Source organism: Callospermophilus lateralis, chromosome 3 (genome assembly GCF_048772815.1).
Source record: "Callospermophilus lateralis isolate mCalLat2 chromosome 3, mCalLat2.hap1, whole genome shotgun sequence".
In the NCBI taxonomy this organism is placed as follows: domain Eukaryota; kingdom Metazoa; phylum Chordata; class Mammalia; order Rodentia; family Sciuridae; genus Callospermophilus; species Callospermophilus lateralis.
This window is the reverse complement of record NC_135307.1, coordinates 46,964,384-46,980,565: the sequence shown is the minus strand read 5'-3', so window position 1 is coordinate 46,980,565 and position 16,182 is coordinate 46,964,384. Positions and strand designations below refer to the sequence as shown.

General features: G+C 32.1%; 1 protein-coding gene across 6 annotated transcripts in view; it reads left to right on the top strand.

Annotated features, from left to right (window-relative positions):
* The window catches only part of Ralgapa1 (Ral GTPase activating protein catalytic subunit alpha 1), a 236,119-nt gene that overhangs the window by 25,896 nt on the left and 194,041 nt on the right, over nt 1–16,182 (top strand). For all 6 annotated transcript variants that reach the window (XM_076850209.2, XM_076850208.2, XM_076850206.2 and 3 more), the window contains exons 2-5: nt 2,031–2,141; nt 3,040–3,089; nt 7,942–7,999; nt 15,139–15,182. In XM_076850209.2, the coding sequence (XP_076706324.1) occupies nt 2,031–2,141; nt 3,040–3,089; nt 7,942–7,999; nt 15,139–15,182 (263 nt within the window). The remainder of the gene's footprint in view (nt 1–2,030; nt 2,142–3,039; nt 3,090–7,941; nt 8,000–15,138; nt 15,183–16,182) is intronic.

Genomic DNA, 16,182 nt, shown 5'->3' with positions numbered 1-16,182 from the left:
CTTAAACTCTTTTTGTTTTTAAAAGTACTGACCATCAGCTTGTTGCTACATGAAACACTTTCCCTAGATTAAAATTTTGAAGGGCATAAAAGAAGTTAAGGAATTCTTGATGCTCCTATAGACTATACAGCATCTGTAGGAGAATAATAATAGCTCATATGATATAATTAGAACTCACTAAAAGTCATAGAAGCAAGAGAAACAGAATGGATGATTGGAGTTTAAAATTGGTGGAATTTTTTCCATAATCTTTTTTTTACATTTCCTTCTTACTCCATTTTCCTTTCTTCTATTATTGTTTTGGAAGGAATTATTATTAAAAAGGTAAAAACCCCATATATTTTGTCTACCTTGTTTGTCTTCTTCCCCCATCATATATATTTTGTGAATTGGTGAACAACAACAACAACAACAAAAAAAAACTTTTTTCTTTTGGTGCTGGAGATTGAACCCAGGGTGTTCTACCATTGAGCCACATCCCCAGTACGTTTTATTTTTTTTAAATTTTGAGACAGTGTCTCACTGAGTTGCTGAGGATCTACTTGTATTACCCAGACTGGCCTGGAATTTGCTATCCTCCTGCTTCAGCTCCTAACTTGTTGTATTACAGCCATGCTCCACCATGCCTGCTCAAAAATATCTTAAGAGTTTTTACTTTGTAATAGTTCTTTATAAATAAATGTAGGGTAGAAATAAATTAGCCTAATTTTTATCTGGTATGTTTTTTTATTTGCACTAGCAAGTATGTAGTTTCCAGGCTTTGTTAATATGCCATATGGGAAGGAAGTTAAGAGGATATTTTGACTTCTTATGTCATGTCTCAAAATCTTGGATTGACTCATGTTTTCTCTTGTTTTGTTTTGAATTTTTGTTTGGGTTTGTTATTGTTCTCATTTTCTTCTTTGTCCTGGGATGTTAATTGTGTTTAAAGCATTAAATTCAGGAAATCTAGATTGTAATTATAACAGCGTATTTCATTCTAATTTTATGTTTATTAAATTACTCTGAGGAATAAATCAGAATATATTTTTTATATATATCTGTTATGTGTGTTTTTTTTGATAATTCTATAAAATATATTAGACTAGCATTTGATGACAGTTTTTGTACTGGCAGATAATAGGTAAATTACCAGTGGTCTTTTCTTATATTACATTGGAGGTCAAATAGCATTGAAGTTAAGAATATGAACACTAGATATAGGGTGTACCTAGTGTTTAAATCCTGACTTTGCTTCTTGCTAATTAAGTTGCTTAAACTCTCTCTATTTCCTTGCCTATAAAATAGAATAAGGTACTCATTTCATAGTGTTGCTATGAGGACTATAGAATTTAAATTCTGTGAAGTACTTAGGCAAGTGTCCAGTGTTTAGGAAGCATTTAGTTTGTGTTAGCCTTTATTTTTTGAGTTCTATGAAAAATTTTAAGGTATTAACTGTGAACAGTCAAGAGAGGATCTGTGTGTCCTAATTCCAATCAAGATAAAGTAGTGCTATTTTGCTTATTAGTAGGTAATACAGTCTATATCAAGGTGACTATTTCCATTTTAAAATATGAATGTAATAAAGTAAAAATAATTTATTTACATTATTCATAGTAAATCACATTTGATTATATATTGTTTGCTCAACACTGCTGCTTGAAACATTGTTATTCCTATAGGAGAAAGTGGAGAGAATCCAAGGGAATAGAGGAAAGAGGCATCCATCCCTATGATTTGGACTGGCAAAAGCAAAAGAGGAAGTCTAGGAAAAATTCCATAAATGAGATGTCACAAAAAACTTACAGGATACAATAATATGCAAAAGAGTGTTTAAAATAATGATTTGATCAGTTTTTTTTTAATCACAGCTAAAATATGTGAAGACTAAAATTGTGAAAACAAAGGTATAGACAAATATGTTTCTCAAATATTTAATAAGATAGAATTTTTGGAGCAATTCTTTGACGGAAACTTGAATATATTTGTTAAATGTGATTTAACCTTTATGGACATAGTAATCACAAAAAACTTTAATTTTTTTTTTTCAGAGAATGCAGAATCTATCGATCTTAAACAATTTTTTGACCAACATTTTTCACATATATACTATGTGTTCTTTGAAAATTTTGTGACTATTGAAGCTAGTCTTAAACAGAAAGGTAAGATGTTAACATATATTTTGTCTTATGTTGATGTTTTCAATAATTATCATAACTTAAAAAGAGGCTCTTGGACTTCAGGATTTTACTATTACTTTATTTATTTATTTTTTATCAGACAGGTTTTTGTTATCCTTCTCACATATTCTTTCTGGGTCTAGTGACATGAATTTGAAAGAAAACTAATGGGTTAATATTACTATCCTTATTATTTCATGAAGGCTTAGATTTGCTTTTTCTCTGGTCAGGTTTATCTTTCTCCTTCCTATTTTCTTTGTTTTGCCCAACATGTTTGAATATCATTTTTATGTTTTCATTTTTTGCAACTCATCTAAAGTTTCTACAACATATGATGATTTATTTTTAGACGTAAATATGTAGAACCCACTTTTAAGGGGAAGGGTCTTGGAGATTGAACCCAGGATCTCACACATACTAGCAGGTGCTCTGCCACTGACCTATAGCTCTAACCCTAGAACCTAAATTTAATTACTCAAGAGTAGAGAGAGCATGCTGTGAATAGTGTCTTCTCAGTAAGTGGAGTGTGCTTTAAATATTTTACTAAAGAATCACTGAAAAAACTCTTGAAATATTTATTGAAATATTTATTTATTTACCGAGAATTGAACCCAGGGGTGCTTAATCACTGAGCCACATCCCCAGCCCTTTTTATTTTTTATTTTGAGATAGGGTCTCTCAAAGTTGCTTAGAGTCTCACTAAATTGCTGAGACTGGCTTTGAACTTGGCTATCTTTCTGACTCAGCCTCTCGAGCTGCTGGGATTATGGCCATGCACCACTATGCCTGGCGAGTGCTTGAAATATTTTAAGCTTATTAAGTGATTGTTATTTAATGAGTACAAAATAATATGCATATTTTTTTCTATAAAATATATTAGGTCACAAGTCTCAAAGAGAGGAATTGGATGCTATACTTTTTATTTTTGAGGTAAGTACCTATGAATATAACTTTATTTTTTTAAATGTTTATTTTTTTAGTTGTAGTTGGACACAATACCTTCATTTTTATTTATTTATTTTTATGTGGTGCTGAGGATCGAACCCAGGGCCGCACTTGCGCAAGATGAGTGCTCTACCCCTGAGCCACAACCCCGCCCTATTTATTTTTTAATATTTATTTTTTAGAAGTAGCTGGACAGAATATCTTTATTTTGTTTATTTATTTTTATGTGGTGCTGAGGATCAAACCCAGGGCCTCGCACATGCTAGATGAGCATTCTACTGCTAAGCCACAATCTCAGCCCCATGAATATAACTTTAATTAACAAAAAATAATCTGGGAACATAAAGAAATATATCAAAATTATCAGGTATATGATGAACCACTGTGAATCTGCCAGCTTTTTTGAAGAACTAATGACTTTTTAACCCATAAATATTCCTGATTGCTATAATTTTTTAATTCTTTAGGTACAGATAGAATTATGTTTTTATGTACTTGACACCACAAAATTAGCATGATATTCATTGTGTTTGCAACTAGTAAAATTTTTAATTTTTATAAGATTTACACAAACATTTTTCTGAACTTCAGAACCATAACTGTTATATATCTATATGTATATCATTTCTGCTTTAATGACTTTTCATTGCAGAGTTGTTCAAAATAGTCTTTATATGTTTTTAAAGTTGTTGTTTTACTTTGAATTGGAGCGGGGGAAGCATTTATAAACAATCAAAAGGAAACAGCTTGGAGATAAACTGAACAAAATTTGATGCTCTACTAAAATGTGTTTTCCATTTTCAGTGTGCACATAAAAATGAAGACCTTTCCCCCACTTAAAATAACTCCTTGTTCTTTATTCTCTCTTTCAAAGAAAATAGTCATAGGAGTATTGTGATCTTTACTGATGATTCAAAGACCTGTAGAAAACCAGGACTAGATTTGTGACTTGAAAGCCATAGGAAAGAATTTAAAAATCAGTTTCTAGATGGGTGTGGTGAGGTGCATCTAAATCCCAGCTTCTTGGGAGGCTGAGGTAGGAGGATTACTTGAGCCTAGAAGTTTGAGGCCAACCAATGTAGCAACATCCTGTCTCTAAAAAATTTTTTTAAATAAATAAATTTAAACTATTTTGTCTGTTTCCAACTAAAGATAATTTATTGTTTAGTATTTTGAGTGTTTTGATATGGTGTAGAAGAATTTGAACAACATGATTAATCTCTTTTAGCAACTAAGCTGTTGATTTAGTCACAGTTAAAAAATTTAAAAAAAAAGAAAGAATATTGATTTTTTAAGAGTTCCAGACAACAACAACTGATATTCTGCAATTAATTTTCATTAGTCATTGAAGCCTGGAGAATTTAATTTAAACCTCCCAAGTGTTCATGTGAATTGTTTATAAGGCGAGTATTAATATTGACATTTTGAGAAAGAATAAAAGTATCCATAGAGAAAGTAAGGTAATGATTCTTAAAAAGGATTCTTTGGAATGTTCATGCTTGTCCTATATTCGTTAGGAGTTCTGATTGATGAATTAATAGAAGCACTTTCAGAGCATTCCTTCTATTAAAAATAATGTCTTTCTATATATAATATACACAGATTGTTATTCTGTAATAGAACTATGTTTTTTAAAACGACACTAAATTTTATTGGAAAAAACATGTGAGATCAGGTTTTGTTTTACTTGTTTTTCATTTTTGTGAACATGTGCTAGAGATTGAATCCAGGGCCTAATGCATGCTAAGCACCTCGTACTCTGTCACTGAGCTATATCCCCATTTCTAGTGTTTTCTTCTTTTAAAAAAGGTTAAAAACCTTTGTCCTGGTATTTTGTTGTTATTGTTTTCTTATACTGTCTCTCTATTTGGAGACAAATGACAGAAAAATCATAAGGTGATTTCTTCTTTCAGGCTAAAAAACATTATTATATAATGTTAATATGGGCAATTTATATTCAAAAATTTTTACAGTAGTTAAAGCACATGTAATTTCCTTCATCTTTTATTAACCCCTTAAAAATACATAAGGGGTTATATCTGAAGTATAATTTGCCATAACTTAGGAATTCTTTTGAGTAGCTCACAAACTTCATTTCAATTTTGCTATATTTTCATTTCTTTCCATACCAAAATAAGTAAGATTGTGTAGTTGTTGGCTAGCTGTGGGAGACATACAGGAAGGATAAAGGTTTTATATGTGTGTGTGTGTGTGTGTGTGTGTGTATGCATACACACATATATAAATAAATAAAAATCTGATGTGAAACCAGCATTTGTATATGTGAAGAACTTTATAATTAATTCATCATTCTATAATAGCCTAAAATGCATACCATCCTTTGATCAAAATAGTATAAAGACACAGGTTTGGGAAATAGGCATATTGAGGTTGGAATCTGTTCTTTGACTTTCTAGCTTTGTAGCCTATAGCTTACAACATAACCCATTTTCTCATTGGTTAATTGAGATGAATAAACACTTTTCTTGAGATGATTGCAATGATTAATGAGATATCATTAAATAAAGTGTCTACTTTGGTATTTGGTCCTTAGGAGCATTGAATTAGTGGTGTTGCTAAATAATAGTAGTAATAAGAACAGCAATAATAACAAAAACATTTTATTTAGCAAGTAGATGATGACTCAGAGTATAGTTCAGCAATAAGATAGCTGTTGACTTAAGAGTAATACATACTAAAAGAAATAAGTAATACATAATAAAAGAAATAAGAGGTAAAATATTGAAAGTATTATATGTAAAAAGTATTTATTCTATATGTATTAGATACTGTATTATATATATTATATACCATATATATTAGCTTAACTAATAAGGCTATGAAATTTAAAATTTTTGTTTTTATACTTAGGTCAATCATGACATGTGGGTTCACATGAATTCACTCAGTACAAAGAATTTGTTTTTCTTCCTTCCTTCCTACCTTCTTTCTTTGTCTTTTGTCTTTTGTGTGTTTTTTTTCAGTGCTAGGGATTGAACTCGTGGCCTCAAACACACTAAGCATGTACTTTACCCACTGAGCTACAACCCCAACTCAGTACAAATATATTTCATGAAAGCAAAATATTACCATACTAGATTTATCAAAATGTTATAGGAAAAACACTTGAAGAAAGAAAAAACTACAAATATTAATGTCTTAAAGAATTAAAAACTCATTAATGTTATCCACAATGCAGAAATTCTAGGAATAGTAAATAAGCATTTTGAAGTATATTAGAATTAATATTTGGGACTGGGGTTGTGGCTCAGTGGTAGACTGCTTGCCTAGCATATGTGAGGCACTGGGTTCGATTCTCAGCACCATATATAAAAAATAAATGAATAAAGGTTCATCAATAACTAATAAAAATTTTAAAAACAAAAAAGAATTAGTATTTAATCCTTATCAAAAATATACTTACTTTCTGTAACATTATAAAAAATAAATTTCACAATTTTCTATTCTAAAACTTTGTTAGTATTGCTGTTTTTTTATGGGGATTTTCAAATATTGATCAAGATGTTAATGTTGAAGAATGCTAGCTCATGTCTTCATACATGTACCTTGGATAGTAATGATTATCACATTTCACCATTATTAATTACCCCATGCCTTCTCCCTTCCCCTCCAACCCCACTGCCCTATCTAGAGTTTGTCTATTCCTCCCATGTTTCCGCTCCCTATCCCACTATGAATCAGCCTCCTTATATCAAAGAAAACATTCGGCATTTGGTTTTTTTGGGATTGGCTAACTTCATTAGCATTATCTTCTCTAACTCTGTCCATTTACCTGCAAATGCTATGATTTTATTCTCTTTTATTGTTGAGTAATATTCCATTGTGTATATATGCCACATTTTTTTTATCCATTCATCTATTGAAGGGCATCTAGGTTGGTTCCACAGTTTAGCTATTGTGAATTGTGCTGCTATGAACATCGATGTGGCTGTGTCCCTGCATTATTCTGTTTTTAAGCCCTTTGGGTATAGACCGAGGAGAGGGATAGCTGGGTCAAATGGTGGTTCCATTCCCAATTTTCCAAACTGCTTTACATATTGGCTGCACCACTTTGCAGTTCCACCAGCAGTGTATGAGTATACCTTTTCTCCACATCCTTGCCAACACTTAGTGTTGTTTGTATGTGTAATAGCTGCCACTCTGACTGACGTAAGATGAAATCTTGGAGTGGTTTTAATTTGCATTTCTCTAATTGCTAGTGATGATGAACAGTTTTTCATGTATTTGTTGATTGATCGTTCATCATCTTCTGAGAAGTGTCTGTTCAGGTCCTTGGCCCATTTATTGATTGAGTTATTTGTTTTTTTTGGTGTTTAGCTTTTTGAATTCTTTATATACCCTAGTGATTAGTGCTCTATCTGATGTGTGAGGGATAAAGATTTGCTCCCAAGATGTAGGCTCTCTATTCACTTCACAGATTGTTTCTTTTGCTGAGAAGAAGCTTTTTAGTTTGAGTCCATCCTATTTATTGATTCTTGATTTTTTTTTTTAAGAGAGAGAGAGAGAATTTTTTAATATTTATTTTTTGGTTTTCGGCAGACACAACATCTTTGTTTGTATGTGGTGCTGAGGATCGACCCCGGGCCGCACGCATGCCAGGCGAGCGTGCTACCGCTTGAGCCACATCCCCAGCCCTGATTCTTGATTTTAATTCTTGTGCCACAGGAGTCTTATCAGAGCTATTTTCTATTTGTAATACTTTCACATAAGAAACTCTTCAGGGTTTAATAAGCCCTTTAACATTTCATTTTTTATTGGATGTAGAATCATTATTTGATTTTTTTCTTTTCTTTGTTTTTTTCACATTGATTTTCAGAAAATTTTACAACTTCTTCCGGAAAGAATTCATCAGCGATGGCAGTTTCATAGTATTGGTAAGTGTATATTTTTGCACTTGAAAAAATAATGATATATGAATATGTTTTAATGGTTTGGCAGTTATTTGAAATAAATTTATATTTTATGGTTTGCTAAAAACAAAATAAAGGATACAGGAATAGGTTGACTAGTAGTATAAAATAAAAAAGATAGGTGAGGGACTAGGGATGTAACTTACTAGTTGAGAGTGTGCTTTACATACATGCACTACTTTAATTCCTAGCATCCTTCCCACATTAATTTTTTGTTTATGATTTCCCATCAAAATGGGCATAGTAAGTTTTTGAATCACTCTCTTCCTTTACTCTGAATACATTAGCAATGATAAAGGGATAAAAAATTTTAAAAAGGCCCAGCATCAAGACAAATATTTCCATGAATCAGAATGAAAGAGGAATGTTGAGCACCTAGAAGAAAGAAAGCTATACACTCCAGATTTGAAAACAAGTGATGTGAATTTGGAGTTCGCTCTATATTGTTGAAGTACAATGCTATAGACATAATCATTTATAAAAATTTCTTTCTCTTTTTAAAAAAGAGTCATAGAAGAGGCCCCACATTTCTTAATGAGTTCTGTCAAATTAAATCTTTGCTGAGGCTTTGAATAAGTAGGCTATCCCAGTTAGCAGTTCCAGTAGCAAAGAAATCTGGACAGATAGAGGGGACTTGATGCCCTAACCTAAAAAAAAAAAAAAGACCTAAATACGTAAAACCTGTTAGAATACATTTGTTAGATAAATTTTGAAGCATAGGTTGGGATTTTAGCTCAGTCATAGAGCACTTGCCTAATGTATATGTGGCCCTGGGTTCAATCCCCACCACTGCCAAAAATAGATGAAAAAATTTGAGACTATGATATTCCTGTTCTTTATATGAAATATATAGATACTTCATATATAAGGAACTCTTACAACACAGTATGTTCAAAATATAAGAATAGGCAAAAGATTTGAATAGACATTACACCGAAGATGAAATGAAGTACTAATGAACACATAAGTTGTTCAATACAGTAGTGGAATCTCATTTTATAATTCATAATCATAAAACATCCTTGAAGGCTGTCTATAAAGAAACTTTTTGAGATATCTGAACTTCAAAATTTATTGTATTTTCTGAGTAATGTAGCCTTTAATCTCTAAAGGACCTTTAGGCTACTTAGGTATCATGATTAAAAGTAGTTCAAAAATGTCTGTAACTTGAGAAAATTCATAAATTGTCATTTTTCTTTGTCACTCAGAATTCTACAGCTGTTTACTTTCTTTTTTGTCTTGTGTATTAAGAAAAATAAATCCATGACTTCAGTTGAAATGTTTATTTTCTTTTTGCGGTGCTGGGGATTGAACCCAGAGCACCACATGCTAGGCAAGTGCTTTACCATTGAACTATACCATCAGATCTCTAGTTGATTTTTAACAAGTAGTTTTGTTGACATATAATTTATGTAGATAAAATTTATATACTTAAGTAAACATTTCAGTTATATTTTTGGTAAATATGTATGGTCATTAAAGCAAGTTTTAGAAAGTTTCTGTCACCCCCTAATGTCCTTCATGCTCATTTGTAGTTAGTTGCTATTCCTACCACCAGGCTGTTTTCTGTTTTAGATAAGCTTGTCTTATTTTAGATATTTCATATAAATGAAATTATCCAATATTTTGTCATTTGTATGTGGCTTCTTTCACTTAGCATAAATTTTTTGTTTTATCCATATTATAACATATATCAGTATTCCTTTTTATTACTACATAGTATTCTTTTTTAATTTTTATTTTTTATTAGTTGCTTGAGACAATACAATGATCTTGACATATCATACATTTGATTCAAATGGGATATTCTATCATGTGGATACCCCATATATTTTTCTTTTCAACCAGTTAATAGACATTTGTTTGCTAGCTCTCTTTGTTTTTGTTAATTCCTTTGGATTTGGAGTTCTATAGTATTACTGTGAATTAAAGACAATTTTTACTTCTAATATGATGTCTTTAATTTTTTTTTCTTTTTTGTTTATTGTACTTCCAGTACAGTTTTAAATAAAAGCAGCAGTAGTGGTCATCCAAGCTGGGCACTGTGGCACATGCCAGTAATCCCAGTGGCTCAAGAGGCTGAGGTAGGAGGATCATGAGTTCAAAGCCTGCTTCAGCAATTTAGTGAGGCCCTAAGCAACTCAGTGAGGCCCTGTCTCTAATAAAATACAAAAAATTGATGGGGATGTGACTTAATGATTAAATGCCCCCTGTGTTCAATCCCCAATACCAAAAAAAAAAAAAAAAAAAAAAAAAAAAAGAGTGGTCATCCATGCATCATTATTCCATATTTTAGAGAGAAAACAGTTTTTTACCATTATGTAACATGTTAACTAACTATAGTTCTTTGTAGATGTCTTTTGTCATGTTGAGGAAGTTACCTTCTATTCCCAGTTTATTGAGGCTTTTTTGTTTATTTGATGCCAGGAATTGAGCCCAGGAGTGCTTAACCACTCAGTCACATCCCCAGTCCTATTTTTTTTTTTTTTTTTGAGACAAGGTCTCTCTGAATTGCTTAGACCCTCGCTAAGTTGATGAGGCTGGCTTTGAACTCATGATCCTCCTGCCTCAACCTCCCAAGCAGCTGGGATTACAGGTGTGTATCACTGCTCCCAGCCCAGTTTATTTTTTTAGTACCTTTATTTATTTATTTATTTGCTTGGTTTCTTTTTTAAAATTTTTTTAAATTTTTATGTGGTACTGAGGATTGACCTTATGCCTCAGATGAGCTGGGCAAGCACTCTACCACTGACCCACAACCTCAGCTCCCAGTTTATTTGAGTTTTTAACCATGAACGGGCGTTTCGTTTTGTCAAGCACTTTTTTATGCATCTGTTGGTATGATCATTGTCCATACCATCTGTGATTTTGTCGTTTATTCTATTAGTATTATATATTTCACTAATTGAATAACATGCCAAATCAATCTTGCATCTCATTGGGTTACCATTTTTAGTCCTTTTTATATGTTGCTAAATTCACTTTGCTAATAATCTATTAAAGCTTTTTTGCCTCTATGTTTATGAGGGATATTATTGTGTAGTTTTGTTTTTGTTTTTTTTTTTCTTTTGGTGCTAGGGATTGAACCCAGGGTTGCTTAACCACTAAGCCACATCCCCATCCCTTTTTATATTTTATTTAGAGCAGGGACTTGCTGAGTTGCTTAGGGCCTCACTAAATTGCTGAGACTTTGAACTTGTGATCCTTCTGCCTCAAACTCCAAAGTTGCTGGTATTACAGATGTGCACCGCCCAGCTATAGTTTCCTTGTCATATCCTTGTCACTTTAATGTCAATATAAAATAACCTCATAGATATATTGGAGAGTGGTTCCTCTGCTGTTTTCTTAAGAGCAATAATATTTCTCTTTATTTTTGGGGGGTATGTGGGTACCGCGGATTGAACTCAGGGGCACTTGACCACTGAGCCAAATCCCCAGCCCTGTTTTGTATTTTATTTAGAGACAGGGTCTTAATGAGTTGCTTAGGGCTTCGCTAAATTGCTGAGGCTGGCTCTGAACTCACAATCCCTCTGCCTCAGTTTCCCGAGTTGCTGGAATTACAGGGGTGCACCACCATTCCCAGCTTCTTTCATGATTTCGAACTGAATTCATTTCTGGTCAGAAGATATAGTTTGGGGAGCTGGGGCTGTATGTAGCTCAGTGGTAGAGTGCTTGCCTTGCATGTATGAGGCACTGGGTTTGATCCTCAGCACCATATATAAATAAATAAGAAAGAAAGAAGATATAGTTTGGATGATTTGAATCTTTTTAAAGTTATTGAGGCACATAGAATTCCAGAATATAGTCATTCTTCACTTGAGAAATTAACTTATGGCAATGGTGTGATTATTAAAAAAAACAGAGAAAAGATTTGAATAAATGGAATCTTTTGTGATATTCATGAGTGATAATATAAAGATAACAATTCTCATTTAAAATTCTTGTAGGGATTTTTAAGTGTGGCCTGAGAAGTTTATTTTAAAATTTAAATGGGAAATCAAGGACAGAGCAATTTGGAAGAATAAAAAAATTGGAGAAGGATGGTGTTATTGGGTATTTCCAAACCTACTAACAAGATGTAAATTTATAGTAATAATAACACTGTTAGTAGTGCAGGGACAGACAAGTAGATAACTAAAAAAGAATATTGTAGTCAAAGACCTTGGCTTATTTAGGTGTACATTTGAAGTATTATTGAGATGACATTTCATTTTATTTGAAAATAGTAAACCTGAAAGAGTTATTACTACAATTAGTTGACCATTTTGATGGGAGTGGAATTCTGTTCCTTCCACACTCAGAAATAAATTTCTGGTGGATTTCAGGACTGAAATGTGAAAAGCAACACTTTATTTTTTTATATTTTATGGTACTGGGGATTGAACCTGAGACACTCTTACTGTTGAGCTACATCCTTAGTCCTTTTTAAAATTTTTTACTTTGAGACAGGGTCTCTCTAAATTGCCCAGGCTGTTCTTGAACCTGCAATCCTTTTGTCTTCAGTTCATGAGTAACTGAGATTACAGGAGTGTACCACTGCGTCCAGGGAAAAGTAACACTTTAAAATTTTTTGTTGCCGAGCTGGAGATGAAACCCAGGATCTTATGTATTCTTGGTAAGCGTTCTACTGTTGAGCTACATCCCACCACATTTTAAAACTTTTCAGAGAATATTTTGGTTTATCTTTTAACCCTAAAATAGGGAAGGATATCTTAGACATACAAAGTGCATGTGGAAAGAAAAACATTGAGCCGGATGTAGTGGTGTGTAACTGTAATATCAGATACTCAGGAGGCTGAGGCAGGACAATCACAAATTTAAGGCCAGATTGGAAAATTTAGTGAAAAAAAAAAATAAATGGGGGCTGGGGATGTGGCTCAATCGGTAGCGTGCTCGCCTGGCATGCGTGCGGCCCGGGTTCGATCCTCAGCACCACACAAACAAAGATGTTGTGTCCGCTGAAAACTAAAACAAATAAATAAATAAATAAATTCTCTCTCTCTCTCTCCCTCCCTCTCTCTCTCTCTCTTTCTTTCTCTCTTTAAAAAAAAAATAAATGGATGGATGGATAGATAGATAAATAAATAAAAGAAAAGGACTGGGGGTGTAGTTCAATGGTAGAGTACCTCTGGGTTTACTCCCCAGTACCAAAAGAAAAACATTTGTGAATTGATTATATTAAAAATTTAAAACTATTTATGCATTAGAAAATAGCCTCCTTCAACAAAAACATGACTCAGTTGCTTAGGAGAAGATATTTCCAAATCATAGAACAGGCAGAGATTTAGTAGCCAGTATGTAATGTATAAAAGAATTCCTCATTAAAAGAAAAGACAGCTGGTGTTTGTTACATGCCTGTAATCCCAGTGACTTGGGAGGCTGAAGTAGAAGGATCGAAAGTTTAAAGTCAGCCTGGAAAATTTTGTGAGACCCTGTGTCAAAATAAAAAGGAATGGGGATGTAGCTCAGTAGTAAAGTCCCCCTGGGTTTATTGCTAGTGGGTGGCGGGGGATGGGGTGTGGGGGAGACAACCCAACTGAAAAAATGTACAAAGGATAGACAAGCATTTTGCAAAAACTTGACTGGCCATGTAAAAAGATGTTTAACATCTTTAGGAAACATCAAATGAAAACATTAAGATATTTAACACTTGTCAGATTATCAAACATTAGAACATTTGTCAGTCTGTCTCCGAAGCCAACAATGTGACATACCAGAGCACTCTCATATACGTCAGTAGTATTGTTAATTGTCAGAGTTATTTCTGAGAGAATTTTCTAATATCTGGGAAAGTTGAAAGTAAGTAATTTTGTGTGTGTATGTGTCTTTAATAAATGATACTTAATTGTAATAATAATTGCGCTTACACACACACACACACACACACACACACACATCCTGAGGAAAGTCGCATGTATACAAGGCATCATACACACAACATTTATTATAATATTCTTGGTAGTATGAAAAATTTGAAAACAAGCCAAATGTCCTGATATATAGAAGATAAATTGTGGTATATCTGTTTAGTGGAAAAAGTATATAGCAGTTAAAAATGAATTAACTAGAGCTACATAGATCAGTATAGAGCAGTTTTAGAAGCTAATGTTAGGTATGAAAATTGACTTATAAATGACTTTTTTGTGTGGTACCATTTATAAGGTCTGAAACCAATTTAAATTTTTATGAATTTATAAATAATAATGTAAAAATATTTTTTAGAAATAGTGCTAAATTTTACGTAGTAGTTTCCTCTGGGGAAGAAGGGAAGCAAGTGATTAGGTTTCACTGAAACCTACATGGTTCAGTGAAATATTAAAGATAATGAAAATAAATGAAATTTATAAATTGTAATAAATGTAGAGATTATGTTCAGATTTGTTCAAACTTAATGATGATCTTCTAGTTGTTTGTTAATGTTATTTTCAGTATATGTTTTCAATTTGCTGCTTAACTAGGGCATTGAGAATCTTATTGACCAAATAAAAAAGATATTCAATGTCCCTAGCAAACATCAAATGAAGACATTAAGATATTAACACTCATTAGATTATCAAATATTAGAACATCTGTCATAGTTTAAAAGAAATAGGAATATTGAAGGCTTTTTGAAACTAACGTAAGAAAATTAGTGTAAAAGAAATATTTGTAAGGAAATATTAGACTTTTAGGTTTCTATTTGGTTAATTAAATGAAAATTTTCTGTAGTAGACTTTATTTGTATTAGTGATAGAGAAAGTATTTAATTCCATTCTTAGTCTAAGGTATATAACAGATTGTTGTTCTAAACACAATATTGAGTCTAGGTTTTTTTTTCAATAAAATAAATGATGTTTAATTGTAATAAACCATGTGTTAGAAAGGTTTTATATATATACATATATATATATGTAAATATATATATATAATTTTTTTAATGTCTCTCTGGTCTCAGTTTTGGCCAGAGGGATATCAAAGTCACTAAGAATAATTTAGAGGTTGCCAAGGACTTGTTTAAAAGCTTTTTTTAAGTCTGACCAAGAACTCTGACATTTAGAAATAGATAAGGAGATGTGAATATTTAAAATCATGTGTGTGTATGTGTATGTTTTTTTTTTTTCTAGGATTGATTTTAAAGAAGCTACTCCACACAGGAAATTCCTTAAAGGTATAATATAATTTTATTTATGTTTTATTACTTAAAAAAAACTGAATAAAGCATACATACTACCTACTCCATTTTTCTGACTTAAGCTTTTCTTGAAGATTATTGAGGTATCTTACTTGAATTGAATTTACTTAAAATGTAGGTACACATTTAGTATTATATGTGAAAATAAATATTAATTAGCTTGAGCTAGGGCATTGAGAAGCTATTGTATTTTACATCTGCATTGATTGATTTACCAGAAAATTATTTAGCTATTCAACAAATTATTTTTCATTTTACCATAGTCATTTTTAGTTGTAGAAAATATATACATACATATATTTGTGTTTGTGTGTGTGTGTGTACATGTATAAACTCACAAACATCAATCATACATATATACACACACACACATATTGGTTTCATTTCTTTTTCATTAACTGACTGTGGTATGTTAAGGGAAGCTGCCCATTCCAAAAGCATCTTGCTGTAAGTTAGGTAAAGTCACACATTATAAAATGTGCTTTTGATATCAAGGCTTGGGTACAAGCAGTACAGAGAAATAAGCCTTCTTAATATGTTTCTCCTTTTATCTGACTGGGCTGTGAGGTTTAGCCTCATGGCAGCAGTTGAATGACTTTGTCAGTGACTATTAACAAAGGTCTGATAGTGTAATTTCCAAATCTACCTGTGTGGTTAGGTTAGTGAAGCACTTTTGTTTTTTACTTGTCAGAGATTTAATTTTCTTGTCTTTCTGTTTTTTTACTGGGAGAGTGCTCATTTACTGATTCAAATATTTATTGTCTTCTTTGTATAAATATTGTTTTAGGTGCCTAGATATATTAATAGGTCAAAGTTCCTGATACGTAGCTTAGAAGCAAATAACAAATAAGTGAGATAATTTCAGAGAGCTTTTAAATACTTTTTATTTTATAATTTTACTTTTAGTATTTTAATTTTATAATTTTAATAATTTCAGAACTTTTTAGGGAGAGGAGCATTGAGTTAGCAGTGCACT